The following is an 18,844-nucleotide window of genomic DNA, read 5'->3' on the forward strand; positions in this document are numbered from 1 at the left end:
CCTCTATGAAATCTTTCTTGAGCCTTCAATCAGAAGGTGTGAGCTCTTCCTTCCATAATACTCTCACAGTATATTCTGTTCTGCCCTGTTGTGTAGTCTGTATTTCTCATTTCTTTGATTCTACTGTAAGTTCTTGAGATCAGGGGCTGCATCCTGCTACTCATCCTGCTGCCACTCCTACCACTGTCAGACACATAAATAATAACTCTGTCAATAGTTGTTGAATTGTGGTATGCGGTGGCAGGACTGCCAGGCAAGCCCAGAGAGTCCTCTGACAGCTTCCGGCCAAGTCTGTTCACTGTATGAGTTGGGTGTACATTGCATGCCTGTCCCCAGATATTCCCTTGCAGGTAACTGACATTCATTCTTGTAAGATTTATAGAAAGTTCACAACCCGTGTTTCAAATACAAAATCCACCTAGGAAGGATCAAGAAATAAAGATCTAGAGGACAAGCCTAGCTCTTTTACCCCCTGGCGCTGTCAAGGGGCAGCCTAAGAGACACTAGAAAGGGCTGGGACTGGGAAACGGGAACAAATCTTTGATTTCACAGTCTTGCCTGCAGCCTTGACTGACAGTAGCTGCTGCTTTCACCTCCATCTGTGGCTTCACGCCTTTTTAGAAGAGACTCAGGAAATCTCCTTCTCGTCTTAGAGGGAATATTTTCAGCCTAAGAGGAAAATTCTGAGCATGAGAAGCAAGCTTGCCTTGCTTTCCCACACCCAAAGACAGAGACTCATAAGACAATAACGGTCTGGAAAGAATCTAAAGACACACGGTACAAAACATATTTAGTTTATTATTTTAAGTGCTCTTCTTAATACCATCGCAGTGAAAACAAACAGTAGACCGACAACCACCCTCCCCCTCCAAACAACGTTTAACTTATATTTATGTATTTGCTAACCACTCACATCTTGAAATTCATTCTATAACATCATAGACCCATGGCAAATTCTGAACAGAGAAATTCATTGTAGGAAAATATGATCATAAAAGATATGGTTTAAGTGGATAAAACCCCAAAAATTTTAACCCATATTTATGATTTAATCTGGATCAAGTTTTATCTGCATTGGTGTAGGTTTTTTTTTTCCAGGGGATACTGCAGTTGTTTTTCCAGGTTCATTTACCGAGGAACACTGCCATCATGTGGCGTGGTGTGTTAAAGACAGCACATAAATGACAACTAACAGCATGGCTTTAATTCTCTCCAGAAAAATGTTCACAGCTTTTAAATGTGCTTTGTTGTTAGAAGCTGTATTTGTAGATTTCTTTCTAAGAGAGCATTCTTAAATATCTGCCGAAGGATGAACTCTGTGTGAGCTTTTGAATCCCCTGAATACATAGCAAGCACAACAGAATATCACATATATAAAATAATAATTGAACACTGCTTGTTTTACGAGTTTGTAAAGTTTTCATAAATTTATCCACTTTAAAGAGAGTAGGATGACTTTCTCGTGTGCACTAAAGTGTCTGCCTATTTTTTCTTCACACTGCTAAGTCCACTGGGGAGAGGAGGTATAAAATGAGAACTGTAGGGAGGCAGCATCAAAAACTAAAGTATGAAGCTTGACCCTAAGTCTGAGCCCCCACTTTGCCACTGATTAACTGTGGAATCTTGAGTAAGTCACACAAGCTATCTGGTCTCAGTACTTTTTTTCCTTAAATAAGTAGGTTTGATACACTTAAGTCAAAACTGTTTTCTAGTTTAAAATTCTGTGATTCTACTTGACAAGTAAGTAAGTTCTTGAAAAAGCAAGAATGCTGTTTTTCTTTAGGTAGATTATTTTCCTATGGTTTTCCTGTAACTGAAGCTTTGTCTGCATGACTCATCATGCAAAATTTTCTCTGTAAGAACCCAGAGATTATGTGTTATGTTCAGCAGTGCTCCAGAACAAACAGCTTTCATGCATTTTGTGGGCATTCACAGCTTAGTATCTCCACAAACATAAAATAAAGTTGAGGAATCTTTCTAATTGGTAAAAAGCTTACTGGCTTCTGAGAGCTGTAGGGTTTTTTTTTTTTTTGCGGTACGCGGACCTCTCACTGTTGTGGCCTCTCCCGTTGCGGAGCACAGGCTCCAGACGCACAGGCTCAGCGACCATGGCCCACGGGCCCAGCCGCTCCGTGGCATGTGGGATCTTCCCGGACCGGGGCATGAACCCGTGTCCCCTGTATCGGCGGACTCTCAACCACTGCGCCACCAGGGAAGCCCAGAGCTGTAGGTCTTAACAGACGTTCCAGAATGTTAGAAAAGACAACTCAGAACAGTCTGATGTCTTTAACACCTGAAAGGGAAGGGCAGTTTTCTTCCCTCTTGCTTTGTAAATTTGTCAAAATTAAAAAGCGGATGCAAATGCTGTGTATGTTCTGATGAGACAAAATTGTGGTAAATGATTCCCTCGAGTTGATTTTGTGATGTGTGTAACGGGGTGAGGGATGGAAATACAAGCTCTGCTGGGCGTTTGAACCATGCTGGAAGGGCATGTAAATGCAGGCCAGTTGCTAGGAGACCTGGAGCACAGAGTCAGTGCCCCCCTGTGTGCGCAGGGATGTTTTATCTCAAGAAACCTTGTCTTTCACAGTCAACGATGACATTAAATGTAGTCTGTCAAAATTCAGGTGGACCAGAGCTTGGTTATTGCTTGTGTCAATCCAGCCATTCTGTCATCCACCACTCATTAAGGGAGCAAATGAAAGAGAACAATGTAACATCGTGCCAGCGACCAAGAAGCCCTAGAAAAGCTCCGAGTGATGCACTACAAATTCAGTCTAAATACTCTCACATGGAAGACAGCTGGTTTGCTCGCCGATATTAATTCCAAGTGTGTAGTAGTGGCTAAAGAATGGCTTCAGCATTCCAAAGAGAAGGATGCCAGGCCACAAATAGAGTTCTAAGTGAAGATGTGCTTGAGAAGGATTTTGAGCCCTATTGCTTACAAAGCAATCATTTCAGTCATTTGTGGGATTTTTAAAAACAGATTTTATGCTAAACACACGCTTCCAGTTTGTAATTCCACCAAGAACTTTAGAATTGAGACGGTATTAAGAGTTCTTCCAGCGCCCCCAACTGGTTGAAGACGGAAACTGACCCTCTCTGCGGGCAAGGGCAATGGGCAGCCCATTCAGAGAATGGGGCACGGACGTCTGCCCTTGTAAAACACTGTCAAGCTTTGCCAATATCCAGGAGACCCCGAATTCAATGAGAGAAAAAAAGAAAAACTAAAGACTGAGGAGTGGGTCTAGTAGGTCTCATTTTGATTTAGAGGAAACTGAGTCATTGAGAGGTATTTTGAATTATTTGAAACACACACAGCTAATTATCACCAGAGCTGGCAACACAACCAGGTTTCCCAGTCCAGTGCTCTTTTACAGTAACACCAGGAGCTACTCAGGAGAGTTTTCTTTCTCAGGAGAGTTGTGATGTTCTGTTAGCTCTCACTGATACGAACGGCAGCAACAGTAATCCTGTAATGCTTCTGGAATGCTTTACAACGTACAAATCACATTTATATACATTGTTTGGTTTGATTCTTTCAACCATGGAAATTGTTCTTATGAAATAGTATGCTTAGCACACAGACTTGATCTGCATTGTTACAAAAGTATAGCTGTAATGGTACTAGTTTGCAAGGTCTCTGTTATAAATCGTCTGCCATGCCCTGACATGAAGGGTGATATAGGGACCTTGGAGAACAGGGAATTGAAACCCTAATATAGTTTGAGAAATTTTTGTGTTTGCTCCACTTCAATACTGAATATCCACAAATAAAATGAAGTGTGTACTTTTCTGCTTATTTATGGAACATATAAAACTATCATCAATGATAAGCCATTTTTGAGAACTTAACTACCAGGCCAGACACACAGCAAATACAAAAATGCTGTTCTAGGTTTAACTTAGAGAATTGGACTTGGGTTCAAGAAGTATAAGAAATGAAATAAATGACATACATCAGTTACACTGTTAAGCTTTATTGAGCTTCAAAAATACCTGAAAAGAGGTAGAGGTATCTGAATCAGGATGGCCTTTTAGGGTCACCTCCTTTTCCTTATCTCAGGGCACTAGCATCTCCTGCTTCCGTGACCTAGAAAGCTCTCCCCCTAGATATCAGCATGCCTTGCTCTCACACTTCTTTCAGGTTTTTGCTCAGGGAAAGTGAGGACTTCTCTGATCATATATTTGAAATTGCCGTGCTTTCCAAGGCCATAACACCTTCCCAGGGCTAGCCTGGAAGTGGAGGGTGCTTTTTTTCACTTATTGGCCCAAAGGAACATACATTTTTCTGATCTATATACATGGGTGACTTATGAGCTGGCTGGGATCCTAGACTTTCCCTAGTTTATTATTCTCTATGGCATGTATTACCACCTGACAAACTATGTTTTTTTACTGTTTTTTTAATTGTCTGATTCCCCTATGATCCCTTCACTAGTACACAAGCTCCATAAAGGTAGGGATTTTCTTCATGTGTTTACAGTGCTTAAGAAGAACCCCAGCAGTGGCTAAGATGAACCCCCAATGACTCTCATTTCCTGGTATTCATGCCTTTCTTTTTCTTTCTCTTTTCCTTTTTTTGGCCACACTGTGTGGCTTGTGGCATCTTCCCTGACCAGGGATATAACCCGGGCCCCTGAAGTGAAAGCCCGAATCCTAACCAGTAGGCCACCAGGGAAGTCCCCCATGCTTTTCTTTTATCTTCATCTCACATCAAATCAGGGCAGCTCAGTGTGGCCAAAAGAATATGGTGGAAGTGGTGGTGTATGACTTCCTAAGTCAGGTAAGAAAAGGCATTGCAGCTTCCAACTTTCTCTCACGGGTTCTTCATTCTGGGGGAAGCCAGCTGCCATGTCATGAGGACATTGAAGCAGCCCCGTGGAGTACATGGACAGGAACCAAACTGCATGCACCAACTTGTTAGCTAAGTGACCAAACCGTTCTGAAAGGGGATCTTTTAACACCTAGCCTTTGAGTCTTCCAGCAGAGGACTCAAATATCATGTAGCAGAGACAAGCCTTTCCCTTTCCCATAGTGTCCTGTCTGAATTCTTGACCCACAGAAACCATGAGAGATAATAAGTGATTATTATTGCTTTAAGGTCATGCATTTTGGGGTTACTTGTTATGTAGCAAAAGATGACTAATATAGTGCCTGGCCCATAGTAAGTTCCTAATCAATGTTTATTGAATGAAGAGGTAAATTAAGCAGATTTTTTCCTAGGTTACTTAGTGATCATAATACAATGCCTCACAAAACTCTATAAGAAGCCTTTGCTCCAATAGCAACATTGGTTTGGAGTCTCAAGGAGTAGGCTTGAATCTTGGATCCGTCATTTATTTGTCATTTAACCTTGTATAATTCACTTACAGTCTTTGCGTTCTTAGTTTTCCTAATCTGTAAACTAGAAATAATGATGACAATTGTAATTACACCACTAACAGTCCCAGCAACCTGAAAGTGCCCTGATGACTTTATAGATCCCTGGATCAGAGCTGTCCTGAAACCCATGCTTTAACTGGAATTGTCCATTCTGTAAACTGATAAATCTTTTTTATTATTTGTCAGTTTCAGTTGTTGGTGTTACCTATAACCAAAAGCAATCTTTATACAAAACATTAACACTAACATATATGACACAATAACAAACAAAACAAGATGGCATGTAATCAGTAAGATGCTGCATGGTAGACTTAAGTATAGCAGCTAAGAAGAAAAAGATACCAGATCAGCTTATCAACAATTTCTGTGGGCTGATGGCAAGGACATCCTAATTCATCTGCCTAGGAAAGTCAGGGAGGCCCAAGGGGTTCTGTTTTCACAGAAGTTTTGGTTTCTGTAGGTATATCTTAGAAGCCTTGGCTTCTGATTTCTTCTCTGTGGTTGCCTTTGATAGGTAGTTGCTGGCTTAGTAGCAAATTCATGTTTAAATGCCTTCAGGGACCAAGGAGCTATTTGTGCTTCAGAGAAGATACTCCAAGTGGTCAGATTATGTTGTACACAGACATCAAGAAAACAAGCAGCCGGGCTTCTGTGCCTGCTGCCTCCCCTATAGGTCCTCAGAGAGTACAAGAGGGTCTTCCAGGCCCCTTGCACAATATCATCACCTTGTTAGAAGGTTCTTCACTTTGCTCCGAGAGGAGAGGACACTGTCCTGAGCATGTTGCGAAACACTAATAAAAAACTCTTCTTACAGGATGGGGAGTTTTTATTTTTAAGATCAGAGGAGACAGGAATTTCTGACGGGCCTGAACAGACAGAGTGAAATATAGTCTCTGTGTAATTTTGCCTCTTGAGGCCTAGAGAGACGGTGGCTTGAAGCAGTGGTCTGGATAATGTGGAAAGCTCTCAAATGTGTTTTATTAGCATTGGTCACTTTACTTCCTATATATTAGAATGACCTTGAGGGGTATTTTAATTAAGCTGCTATTTGTTTTCTAAGTGCAAATAATAATCTCTTAGTTTTATCCTCTGCCACTCAGATAAATTGGTCAATAATTGATTTTTTAGCACAATAATCCAGATGACTTTCTCAATTTTCTGCATTTCTTCATGGAAATTTGCTTTGTTTTCTCAAAATATTCTGCAGAATTTGCATTTATTTATTTTTATAGTTATGAGATGGGACCGAAATAGCTTTGGTGGGAAAACTTAAAGTCCTTTCTTTAGGTCAAAATTATAAATTTGTTTCCAAACATTAAATCAATGCTTTTAATTTTCATTCTTAAATCGTGTACTTTGTAGCCCTCAGCCTTCAGGGCCAAGTCTTGATGTTTATCAACCCAAGGAAAGAAAGTATGAGAACACCCTAGGATATATTGGCCTTTGATAAGGTTTAAATCTCAATGCTGACTTTTAGAAATGCAATAGTTGTGAAAATCAGGCTTTAAGAAAATGAGGATTTTTTTCTAAATAATTGTATCTCCTTCTTTAGTATATCAAGAACCATGCTCAAAGGATTCAGGATCCAAAGTTTCTTCCACAATGCAATGACAGCTCTTCCACCTATGGAGGGAGGTCAACAAGCTTGCCGACCTAGGGAGACAAAGAAAAAGTTAAAGAGGAAGTAAGAAGTCTAAAACTGGACCCTTTTAGTCAGGAAGCCTGGAAGTCTTGAGGGATTATGAGAAGAGATGTAGGTTGATTGAGGGGTCAGATGCCACGTTCTCATCCCTAGTCACACACTTGTTTCAGAGTTGAACGTTGGTAGAGCCATGGAGAGGGGAGGGGACTTGGTAACAAGATATGCCTGAGGAGGTCTGAAGGTGCTGAGAGCAGTGACTCAGCTTCGGGGAGAATGTAGACGCCCTGGAGAACCCCAGCCCTCAGCTTAGGTCCATGTCCATTCTGGCCCCAAAAAGATGGCAAGAAGGTGGCTATAGAAAGCTGCTGGTTCTTCATGGTCTCTGTATGAAGTGTGAGAGAGTGACTGTGCCTGGAGAGAGGACACAGAGTTTCAGAGCATAGATTGGACTAACATAGCCAGAGGCTGTGGTATTTGAGGACATCAAGATTGGAGGCAAATGACTAGGATCACGTTCTCCAGTGGTGGATGCCAGAAACCTGAATACACCCAGACAAGACCAATTTAGAGGAGCCACTCTGCTATGAAGATCAGGGAGGGTCTAGAGGACAATGAGTTCATCTTAGGACTGCCTCTCCTCTCATGAGGTCATATAAGCTGCATTCCTACCCCTGACTGATCTTCACCTGGTGTACACTGGTCTAGTCATACTGGTTATTTATGGCTAAATTCTCTTCTAATTGATTCTGGATGCTAAGTATTAGTATTTTTAATTAGTATTGCTCCTATACGTATCCCATATTTTCAGAGGGAAATCCATATTGGAAATGACCATATTAGAGGGAAATTCAAAATTCTCAAAGATAGAGACTTTTATCCAAAGAGACTGAGGATTCACCTAAAGAGACTGCTAAATATTTGGATCAGACTAAGCATATCCAGTTGGACTAAAATTAAGTTGTCCTTCCCTTTGCCACTAAGTTATGTAGAAAACCCATAAAGGGGACCAGATCAATTAATTGCATATAAACAAGCTATATTATTTCTGTACGAAATTCAGTGAATTACAACTTTGTGACAGTTTCTAGTGTACAGGAGATTGGAAAGATCTGGGGACTTCATTACTACTTAAATCCATTAGCTTAATTCCACATGGGCAGGGATTTTTGTTATTGTTGTCCACTGCAGTGCTCTGAATAAGTGTCTGGCATATTGAAGGTCTGAGTAGGTATTTGCTGAAGGAATTACAACTGTAACACGAGGCAAGCTTGCAAAGTGCCCTCTAAGAATCCCAATACAATTTCAACAAAAGCAGAGTGTCCCTGGTGTCATCCATCAGAATCCTTTGTTTTCAGCTCCCTCTAGGAATATTATGTTCCATGTTAGGCACCAAAATTTAAGAGGGGCATTTATCAATCAACTAAAGAGGATCTGGAAGAGAACAGGCAGGACAAGAGAATTCTGAAAATCACCCCAAAAAGAAACAGTTGACACTACCTGAGGAAAAAAGTGATTAATGAGAGAGAATGCTATTTTCAAATGTTAGAAAGAGTATAATTGTAAATGTATAATTGCATGTTCATAATTAGACTTAATGGGAAGAAATTATGAATAGGCAGATTTTGACTCAATATAACAAAGAAGCTCTGACTTTAACTTTCCAATAATGGAATGAATTGCTTTGTGAACCACAATGTGAGATTTAATTATGTATTATCTGATATTTCCTTTTCAATATTCATTGGTATTTGCCTCCCTCCCTCTCAACTTATTGTTTATCCTTGAAAGCAGAAAATGTAAAATTTGGAATGGTAAGGTTAGATTAAAAACTTTATTACTGTTAAGAATTATGGAGCCTATTAACTGATCACCCATTATCTTAGTCCCTCGGGTCACAAGGTGGCAAACTCAAATATAAGAACATACCCTTGACTGTTGGGTCTATATCTCACTTGGGTTTTCTGATGTCCATCACAAAGTGAAATTGCAAATTTTGTAAATCAGCTAAGATTTCATGAGGTTGATGAAAACGTTGGAGAGCTGCCCAAATCACATACAAAACCATTTACTAATGGCAATTTGTCAGTGTTATTTCTGTTAATAATTGCATAAGAAAAGTTTGAGAGCATGAGGATTTGATTGGTGTTTTAGAGGGAACTCCAGCCATTGAGTTTATATGTCATTGGAATATCAAAGGATGAAGAAAGGCCCTTGGCAAATCTGTTGAAGCTCTTGAGTACGTTTGTAAATATGATTCTTTTTATATATTAGTTTGACAAAAACCATTCAAAAGGTAAAGTATATTACTTCATGTCATTATGAAATTGAATCAGAATTAAATATCTTTCTCCGAAAATAGTAAACATTGTATTTTGTGGTTCTATGAATTATACAAGTAACTGTCAGCCTACAAGTTAAATATTAGATGAAAATATGCTCCCTATAATTTTTGCTTTTCTTTTTCAAGATGAATTAAGAGAACCCCACCCCCACCCCCCCAACTGTGAAATTCAGTCTTAATTTTAGGTAGTGTGAATTTTCGTTATCTTTCCAGGACTAATTATCCTCCAATAAAGTAAAACTCTATGTCTCTGTTTCCTCTACCGGGAATGCTTTTCTTTCTCTTAGGTTTGTCAAAAAGGGCCAAAACATAACAATCAATAATTGCTATACTTGAGTCACGCATGTGGACATAAAAGGAACAGTATCTTATTCTCAACCAAGCATAGTGCTAAGGACGTTGTAAATAATCAATGAATAATTCTTTATTCATTCATTATTCATTTATTTGTTCATACTGAGCACTGAGGGCAGGAGAATGATTTAGTTCCTTACTTTATGGAATCTACAATTCTGTGCTTATGCTGCGTTACCAAGTTATCATTATTAATACGTTCAGTGCAGAAATACATTTTTATCACAAATGTAATTTGTGCTCATTGTAGATGACTTCAGAAAATAAGAAAGAGGTAAAGAAGAAATCAGATGTAATCTTAGCATTAGGAGATAAAAGCTGATGATATTTGGGAATTGATGCATGCGTACAGAGTTTTCTTCCTACGTGTGCATTTAGTACACATATTTATACATTATATAGATAGAGACAAATTATGTAAATATATACATATATTTTTACATTATATAAGTATAGATTTTTTTTGTCTGTTTTTTTTTTTAACTTTATTTATTTATGGCTGTGTTGGGTCTTCGCTTCTGTGCGAGGGCTTTCTCTAGTTGCAGCGAGCGGGGGCCACTCTTCATCACGTTGCGCGGGCCTCTCACTATCGCGGCCTCTCTTGTTGCGGAGCACAGGCTCCAGACGCGCAGGCTCAGTAGTTGTGGCACACGGGCCTAGTTGCTCCGCGGCATGTGGGATCTTCCCGGACCAGGGCTCGAACCCGTGTCCCCTGCATTGGCAGGCAGATTCTCAACCACTGAGCCACCAGGGAAGCCCAGTATAGATATTTTTAAAGAATATTTATACTACATATACTATTTTATAAATTACTTATCTCATAGATATTTTAAAATCAGTATATATCTACCTAGTAATAATGACTGAAGGGTGTTTCATTACATGGATATGACATAATTTGTTTATCAAATTTTTTGCTGTCAGTCACTTAGATTGCTTCCATGTTTTTTACTATTGTTAACAATATAATCATCTATATATACATTTTTATTCATTTATCCATCCATTATTTCAGGACAAATACTTTACACTATGTTAAGCTTGAAATTTTATCTTCTTGAAGATTTAAAATTAAGAATATTAACAAAAATCTTAAACATTAAAAAAAGTTAATCTACCATATTAGAAGTCAAGATAGTCGTTGTCATTGGGGGTCAGGTGAGTGTTTGGATTGAAAAGTGACATAAAGGGAGTTTCAAGTGTACCTGAATGACTCTGTGGTTCGACCTGGGGGTTGGTTACAGGGGTGTGTTCATTTTGTAAAAATTGGACAAGCCGTATACTTATGACTTGTCACCTTCTACTTTCTTGTATTTGTGTTACACATCAATGAAATAAGTTAAAATACTATGTTACAATTTGCATCAATGTCTATATGCTTATGTAAATTCTAAGAATTGAATACTATTATCATTTTTAGTTTTTTTAAATTCATGTTGCTAATTATTCTGCAGAAAGTTCGCACAGAAAATATATAAAGTGTAATTTCTTTATGTTCAAATTAACATTTACTATCACAATTTTTCTAATTTGTAATGATTTGTACATTTAAAAATTGAGTATTTTTCTCTCTTGGAAAATTTCAAACTTACAGAAAAGCTGAAAAAATAATATCATGGTCATCCGTAAATCCCTCATTAGATTTGCCAACTTTTAATTTTTTGCCACATTTGCTTTCTCTCTCTGTCTCTATTTACATACACACACACACTCACATATCTATACATGTATATTTGTATACATATATATACCCATTTATTTTTGTATTTCTGAATTATTTGAAAAGAAGCTTTAGGCATCATGACAGTTTACCCCTTAAGAATAAGAATATTATTCTGTATAACCACAATACTTTTACCACACCTTAAAAAATTAACAATAACTCTATATTATCAAGTAATATCTAGTCCATATTCATATTTCCACAACTGTACCAATATAGTCTTTTCTAACTGATTTTTTAAAATACAAGATTAAATAAAGTTTACTCAGTCATTGCATTTAGCTGTTTTGTCTCTTTAGTCTCTTTTTACCTAAAATAATCCCCTACCACCATCACCCTACCCTGCTTTCTTTCATGATGTTGAAATTTTTCAAGTCTAAGTCACTTGATAACCTTCTGTTTGTTTTCAAATGTGTATGACCATGCTTGATTTTGCAGGCTCTTATTACAGAATTTTATAGGTTTTCAGAAGCACATGTATCAGCCACTGTAACAAATTTTCATTTGTGGCTATTGGTTAATCAGAGCAAGACATTGGATCTCCAGTTGAGCACCAGATGTTTTTACTGAGGGGAAAAAAAAGAAAAGTTAAGAGCTTTCAAATCTTACATTATTACTTTGATTGTATAAGAAATAATAGTGACATTTCATTCTCTGAAATGTATTGTGAGGGTTTTCCTTCGTATTGATACACTATGTTATTCAATGAATTAGTTAGTATAGAACCAGTTTAAAAGACCTGAGAGTGCAGTGACAGCCAAGAAGGATATTTTGAAGTTTAAAATGGTCCCTATATAAATAGAACGGATCAGCATAACTTTGGGATAAAATTAGCTGCCGGTTTGTGGGCTCTCTAGCATGTGCCTGTTAGCTTGGTGCCGCTCTCCTGAAAAATCACAATACAGCTTCCAGAGGGAGAGGAAGGATGGACAGCACGGCTGTCCCTATCACTAAATCTGCAGCTGCCAAGTTAGTTAAGAGAAATTTCCTTGAGGCTGTAAAGTCAAATGACTTCGGAAAATTGAAGGCCATTTTAATCCAAAGGCAAATAGATGTGGACACAGTTTTTGAAGTTGAAGATGAGAATATGGTTTTGGCATCTTATAAACAAGGTAAAAATTATAGGTGTAATTGTAAAATCGATAGAAAATGGATTTGTTTTTTTAATGCACAGCATTAGTCACCCAATCTAAACCAGTAGCTCTTACTATTTCTTTAAATATATACTTAAAAAATATTTCTAATGTAATCATTTCTTTCTTTTTAAACTAGACAAAATCATGAGCTGGTATATATATAAATATATTTTTTCTTCTCTTTACTTTCCTTCTCTTTTCTTTCTGTATCCCTGTGCCTAGAATTTGAAATCCTGGATAATCATATTTAGTAATGCAATTTTCCTCTATTTCTAACTTTATTTCTTCTTATAAGTACATAGAATAAAGAAACCGTCTCTAGATTATGGCTAAACAGATTGCTGAGATCTAATCCAGACAGTATGACTGGCTTGGGAACAGGCTGCCAGCCTTCTGTTAACAGGGCTACTTAAAGATATATCATCTCTACATCCACCTGGAGGAAGAAGAGGATTTTTGCCCCTATTTGAAGGGTTAATAAATGGGAAAGGCTGTACCGTGATACACCTTTATGATCCTTGTCATTTTAATGAGTTTTCAGTTCAGGCAGAAAAGCTGAAACCAGAAAAGCCAAAAAGTTAACTTTTTTCAATGACTACAGTGATAGATCAAAATTGTAGATCTACCTAACATGGAGTATCTGCCTTATGAAGAACTAGGGATAGCAAAAATTAGAACTGAATTTTTTTTTTTTATCACGGGATTTTCTGGAACCCATGCTTAATAAGTCAGAAATAAATTAGAAGTGAGCAGATTCTGATTTCCCAAATCAGCTAGTTAATGGGAAATTTGAGTAGCGAGGCCATCTGGTAAGCGGACTGCAAACAAACACCATGTTCAACATCACTTCTGTTTAAACAAAATAGGTGATAAGGTCTTGTGTACAGCATTGAGAAAGAGAGATCTTTTTTTATGTTTAAAATACTTTCCATTTGTATATAAATCATCAGCACCATCTATCTTCAGAAATGAATACTTAATGGTATATATTTCTACATTAATTTACTATCAGTTCGGAAGGAAGGATGAAATAGTTGAGGCCAGTTACTGTGTTTATGATTTTTACTTGAGGGTTTTATTATAAATTGGCATTGCTATCTTGATTGGAAAATAAAGAAGAGGTCTGTTTTTTAAAAAGTGGTTGATGGAGATTCTGTTAAGAAGAAAGAATGTATACTATATGATCAGATTACTTTCATCTTATGGATTTGTTCAGTGAAAGACTGCCTGAATGCTTAATACATTTTTAAGGTATTTTTTAAAACTTATATTCGTGCCTAGCTTAAAATACTTATGTCCAAGTCAGCACGTAATTTATTTGACCCTGAGCTGTGAAGACTGCCTTTTCTCATCTGAGCATGCCAAATTGCGTAGATCATGCGAAGGTTCAGAGGTTGTGAGAAAGGAAGTCTTAGTGGCAGTTTCTGGAGAAGGATGCTGTTTCTCTTGCTTCCAATGGTGTTATCATCCCTGAACGAGAAAAAAATGCATTTTAAAATCTTTCTGTCAATATGAGCCGACTCCCTATGGTCTTCATAGAGCTAAATTTTCATTCATGCAAATGGGTGTTTTCATAGGACTGTGGGATGGGACTTTCAATTAGGGAGAAAGCAAATTACACTCTCTGGATTTGGGGGGGGGGGAAGAGAACAGTAACATTCTTATGCATGCCAGGTGGATGAATGGAAGAAATGTTAGGATTTGTGGCCATATCTTCAGGGTTTATGCAGGAAATCGTGTGTGTGTGTGTGTGTGTGCGTGTGTGTGTGCACGTACACGTGTGCGTATAGAAAGAAATACACTTACTCTCTGTTTAATATGAATATGGGTATAATAATCTGTCTCTTCAATCTGAATCCCAGATTGAAGCCTCATTTTCTTCAGTTTCTTCAGATATTTTCACATGGCTTGCAGCCTCATTATCAAACTTTTTATTTTAGTCAGGAATGGAAGTGATGCATAGAATCCTAGTTGCTAGCCAAGCAGAGTAGACCTAAGTGGTTACATCAGTTTCTAAGTCACAGAGGAATTCCCAGGGACTAGTGTAGAGCTGAGCAGGCTACACTGGTCATTTGTTAGTTAGAATTAGTTCCTTTCTGAATAATTCTAAGGAATGAGACGCTTTGTGGCCTCGAAGGGTATGTGACTAGATTAAACTTTGTGAGACTTTATTAAATCACAGCAGACTTTTTGGATGTTGAATGCTGTTGAATTGCTATGCATTCGTTTTTGATTTTTTTAAGCACTTTTCAAAATCTCTACCACAGAAAAGTGCACAATTCATAAGTGTGAAGCTTGGTTAATTTTCACAAAATAAACAAACATATGCAACCAGCATCCAGAAGAAGAAATAGAACATTACCTATTTACTTTTTATTTTTTTAATTTTTATTAATTTATTTATTTATGGCTGTGATGGGTCTTCGTTTCTGTGCAAGGGCTTTCTCTAGTGGTGGCAAGCGGGGGCCACTCTTCATCGCCCATGCAGGCTCAGTAATTGTGGCTCACGGGCCCAGTTGCTCCACGGCATGTGGGATCTTCCCAGACCAGGGCTCGAACCCATGTCCCCTGCATTGGCAGGCAGATTCTCAACCACTGCGCCACCAGGGAAGCCCTACCTATTTACTTTTAAAGTGTGGGAATCTTCAGGTTTTAGTAATTTGGGGCCTACTAAGCAAGACAATGTGTAAAATCTAGAACATACTATGCTACCTTTAAATTTACTTGTGTAATTAGTAATGTAATCTGTATTCATCATTTGATTGTCCTGTGGAAGATCAACAGTGGTACGTTTAATCCCAAATAATTTTTGTTTCTTTTAGGACATAGGATTTTTAAAAGTGACCACATTTTCTCCCCTAATTATGGTATGTTTAAGTCAGTATGAATGCAAGTTTATACTTTTTGTAAAGGCAACTCAGAAGTCTGTTGGTGAAGAAATCAGCTTGGAATGTAAACATTGCAACCCCCAATCCACAATCTAAATGGTACACTAATAATCAAAAGTTGACCTCCTAAGCAAATATAAAATATGGACTTTGTGAGGAAGGTAGAACAAAGTGTCTGGAAATTCACTTCTGCTTCCCCGTCTCATTGAGTAACTTCTCTCACCTATGAGACAGAGAACAGATTTAGAAGCCAGCATCCAGGTTCAGATGGCGAGCCCTGCCTAGCCCCAGCACCTAATAATGATTCTTAAAGTTTAAGACATCTCATTCTATTTTTTCAAGTTATTTTAAACTTCATAATCAAATCTTCAGATAAAATTATGTTTTATCAATTAAAAATATTTCTCTCACACTTTGTAAAGCAAACATTAAAAACATTCTGGTTGGGACTTCCCTGGTGGTCCAGTGGTTAAGAATCCACCTTCCAATGCAGGGGACGCAGGTATGGTCCCTGGTGGGGGAACTAAGATCCCCCATGCCGTGGGGAACGAAACCAGCGCACTATAGAGCCCTCGAGCCACAACTAGAGAGAAGCCCACGTGCTGCAGCTAAGACCCGACGCAGCCAAATAATAATAAAATAAAATTTTTAAGAAAAGCCATTCTTTAAAAAAAAGAAGCATTCTGGTTGGCATTTGCATTATCTCCTAGAGAATGGCAGATACATGGGTCTGAAAAGTAAAAACAAGTAAGCAAAATTACATCTACCAGCTGACCACTTTAAAATGGGAATGAAGTGAAGAAAAGTTAAATACATGAACAACTTTTAACTGCCAAATGCAATTAGCAGTTGAATAGTCAAGGAATGTCAATGATATAAAGTTTGTTATAAGCCAAGCGCACAGTATTTATAGTGAAAGTGGGTCTCTAAGAAAACGCAAAGCTATTCATATTGGTTCTCACTAGGCCATCTCCATACAGGAAACGTGAATATCCATAAAGCTGTTTCCAAAGGTTTTTCAACCACACATTTGATTCTCCTTCAGATGCATGAGCCTTGGCTCATTAATGTTACGGGCAGAATATCATACTTATCTCTTTGGTATGGAATTCCCTAGTCAGCAAGGTTAATCAGCGTAATGCACCTTAAGTACTTCGTTTATGGCCCAAAGCCTCAGGTTCTTTGGTTGATAGTCATATTTTTAATTAAAATAACCAATGAATGATTTCACTGGAAAACTTTCTGGCAGGTACTCTATCTACTTTACTAAGTAGCAACTGCCTTCCAAATATCTTGAAAGCTCTTATTTTCACTCTCTTAATGAGTCATCTTCTTATCACCTAATTTTCCTCTTTACCAGAAATTCACTCTCCTACTTTCCTATTGCCATCCCAGGGTTCTTTTCCTTTCCTAGATGTTCAGATTTTTTTCTTTTAAATTTTACATTTCAAGCTTATTTTTTTTTTCTCTCCTGGGGAAACTCTGAGATTTATCCTGAAAATATTAGCTATTAAAAAATAGGTAAGAATTGTGCTCCAGCCTGTAATCCTTCAGGACTGTGTAAATACGTGGACACAGCAGAGCAAATGTCTGCTTATCCAGCCACGAGCAGTGTGTGTAACCTTTGGCTGTAATAACAGAGGCTTCTTGTGTGTGGGGTTCTTTGGACTCAGATAACATTACAGCTGATAACTGTGGCAGAGCCGAGCTTAGCTGAAGATTTACCAGAGATGTGTATATCCCCCCAAACACTGGAGCAGAATCAACCCTTCTTCCAAAAGGTGGCCCAAACACTTCGCTCCTTACTGTATTTCCTGAGCCAGGGGTTTTCTACTCAGTGACTCAGGCATATCTCTGGATTCAGATTTAAATTAAACACACACACACACACACACACACACACACACACACACACACACACACACACACACACACACACACACAAAGGATTGGTCTGTGTATTTTTGTAGGGGCATAACTCCTAAATTCCTTTAGAACTTTGCTGAGAATTGATATCGGTTTGGAGGTGGACTGCATATAGCTTTCAGATTTGGGGGAGACTAGGTATACAAACATGGGCACTTCCTGCTACTTAATCTCTACAAGATATTTATCCTCATTTGTAAAGTGGAGGCTTTGTCAAGACCCCCTCTAGATCTCCTGCATGCTGATAATCTTCAATGTTTAGAAGGGGAAATTATAGAAACAGATTAAGTGTCATGGTCTGGGGAAGGTAAAAAGTAATGGTAGATGCTATAAACCCACATGGGTGTGGCCTATATTTGAGAGTTCTCTCTGGGATGTTTTCCTAGGAGAAAGAATCTGTATTTTCTTCTCAGTTAAGCTCATTGCTCAAGCAGAGCTCAAGCAGAAGGCATCACTGCCCACAGACTGCAGACCCAGGGTGAGAACCAAGTAGTTTACATTAGGGGAAGCAGTGCCTTCCTCACGTCTGGCCCCATCAAGGGCTTTGTTCCTGGGTTTTACTCCCTCCTTACAGTCCTTTGGGCAATCTGAGCACACAGTCAAAGGGCATCCTGGACTCTGCAGAAGTGAGCAGAGGGGGGCCCTTTGAAAGACAAATGCGAAGAATAAATCACATTTTGCGTTCTGAAACCCTGGGACAATATTGCTGTGGAAAGAAGGGAGAGTGTACAAAATGAATCTGCCTGATTAGTTAACTGTATTTCTGTCATGCTGTGACCATTGGGGGTTACATTTTGTAGGACAAATTTTAATCTCTTGACATACCAGCGTCGACACAAATGTGTTAATGGGTGCTGCATCACTGTGGTTTTTTGGCAATGGCATTACCTCAGGTTTGGTCCTCAGTGAGGGTAGGTATGGTGGAAAGGACACTCCTGCTTGTTTCCACACTTGGTACACAGTGACCTGTGACCGTATCGTCATTTAAAGGTTGTGACTGGGGCTTTCCTGGTGGCGCAGTGGTTGAGAGTCTGCCTGCCGATGCAGGGGACTCAGGTTCGTGCCCTGGTCCGGGAAGATCCCACATGCCGCGGAGCGGCTGGGTCCGTGATCCATGGCCGCTGAGCCTGCGTGTCAGGAGCCTGTGCTCTGCAACAGGAGAGGCCACAGCAGTGAGAGACCCGCGTATAGCAAAAAAAAAAAAAAAAAAAGGTGGTGACTGTATGTGTGTGGCCTGTTTGCTGTGGACTGCTTCTGTCTCTTCAGTGGGCTTTCCTGCTTTGCAAGGGCTTGAATTATCCAGAAACTCCTCCCCACTACCCCCCACCAAAGTTCTGCAATGTAGCTTCAAGATACATTGCGACAGACCCTGATCTGTATCCGACTATCTATTCTCTTCCTATCTCTCCACTCAGCTCCCTAGGGGCACCAGCTAAGGGGTCTTGCTGC

General features: G+C 38.8%; 1 protein-coding gene across 2 annotated transcripts in view; it reads left to right on the forward strand.

Moving 5' to 3' along the window:
* ASB4 (ankyrin repeat and SOCS box containing 4) overlaps nucleotides 1-18,844 on the forward strand; it is a 121,796-nt gene that overhangs the window by 44,216 nt on the left and 58,736 nt on the right. Inside the window, exon 1 of one of the 2 annotated variants that reach the window (XM_060157055.1) lies at nucleotides 12,371-12,557. The exons of the other annotated variant lie outside the window; for it this stretch is intronic. Coding sequence (XP_060013038.1) covers nucleotides 12,371-12,557 — 187 coding nt within the window. Of the gene's footprint in view, nucleotides 1-12,370; nucleotides 12,558-18,844 lie in introns of those variants that run through there. 2 annotated transcript variants of the gene reach the window in all.

This window comes from Lagenorhynchus albirostris, chromosome 8 (assembly GCF_949774975.1).
Source record: "Lagenorhynchus albirostris chromosome 8, mLagAlb1.1, whole genome shotgun sequence".
Classification (NCBI taxonomy): Eukaryota; Metazoa; Chordata; class Mammalia; order Artiodactyla; family Delphinidae; genus Lagenorhynchus; species Lagenorhynchus albirostris.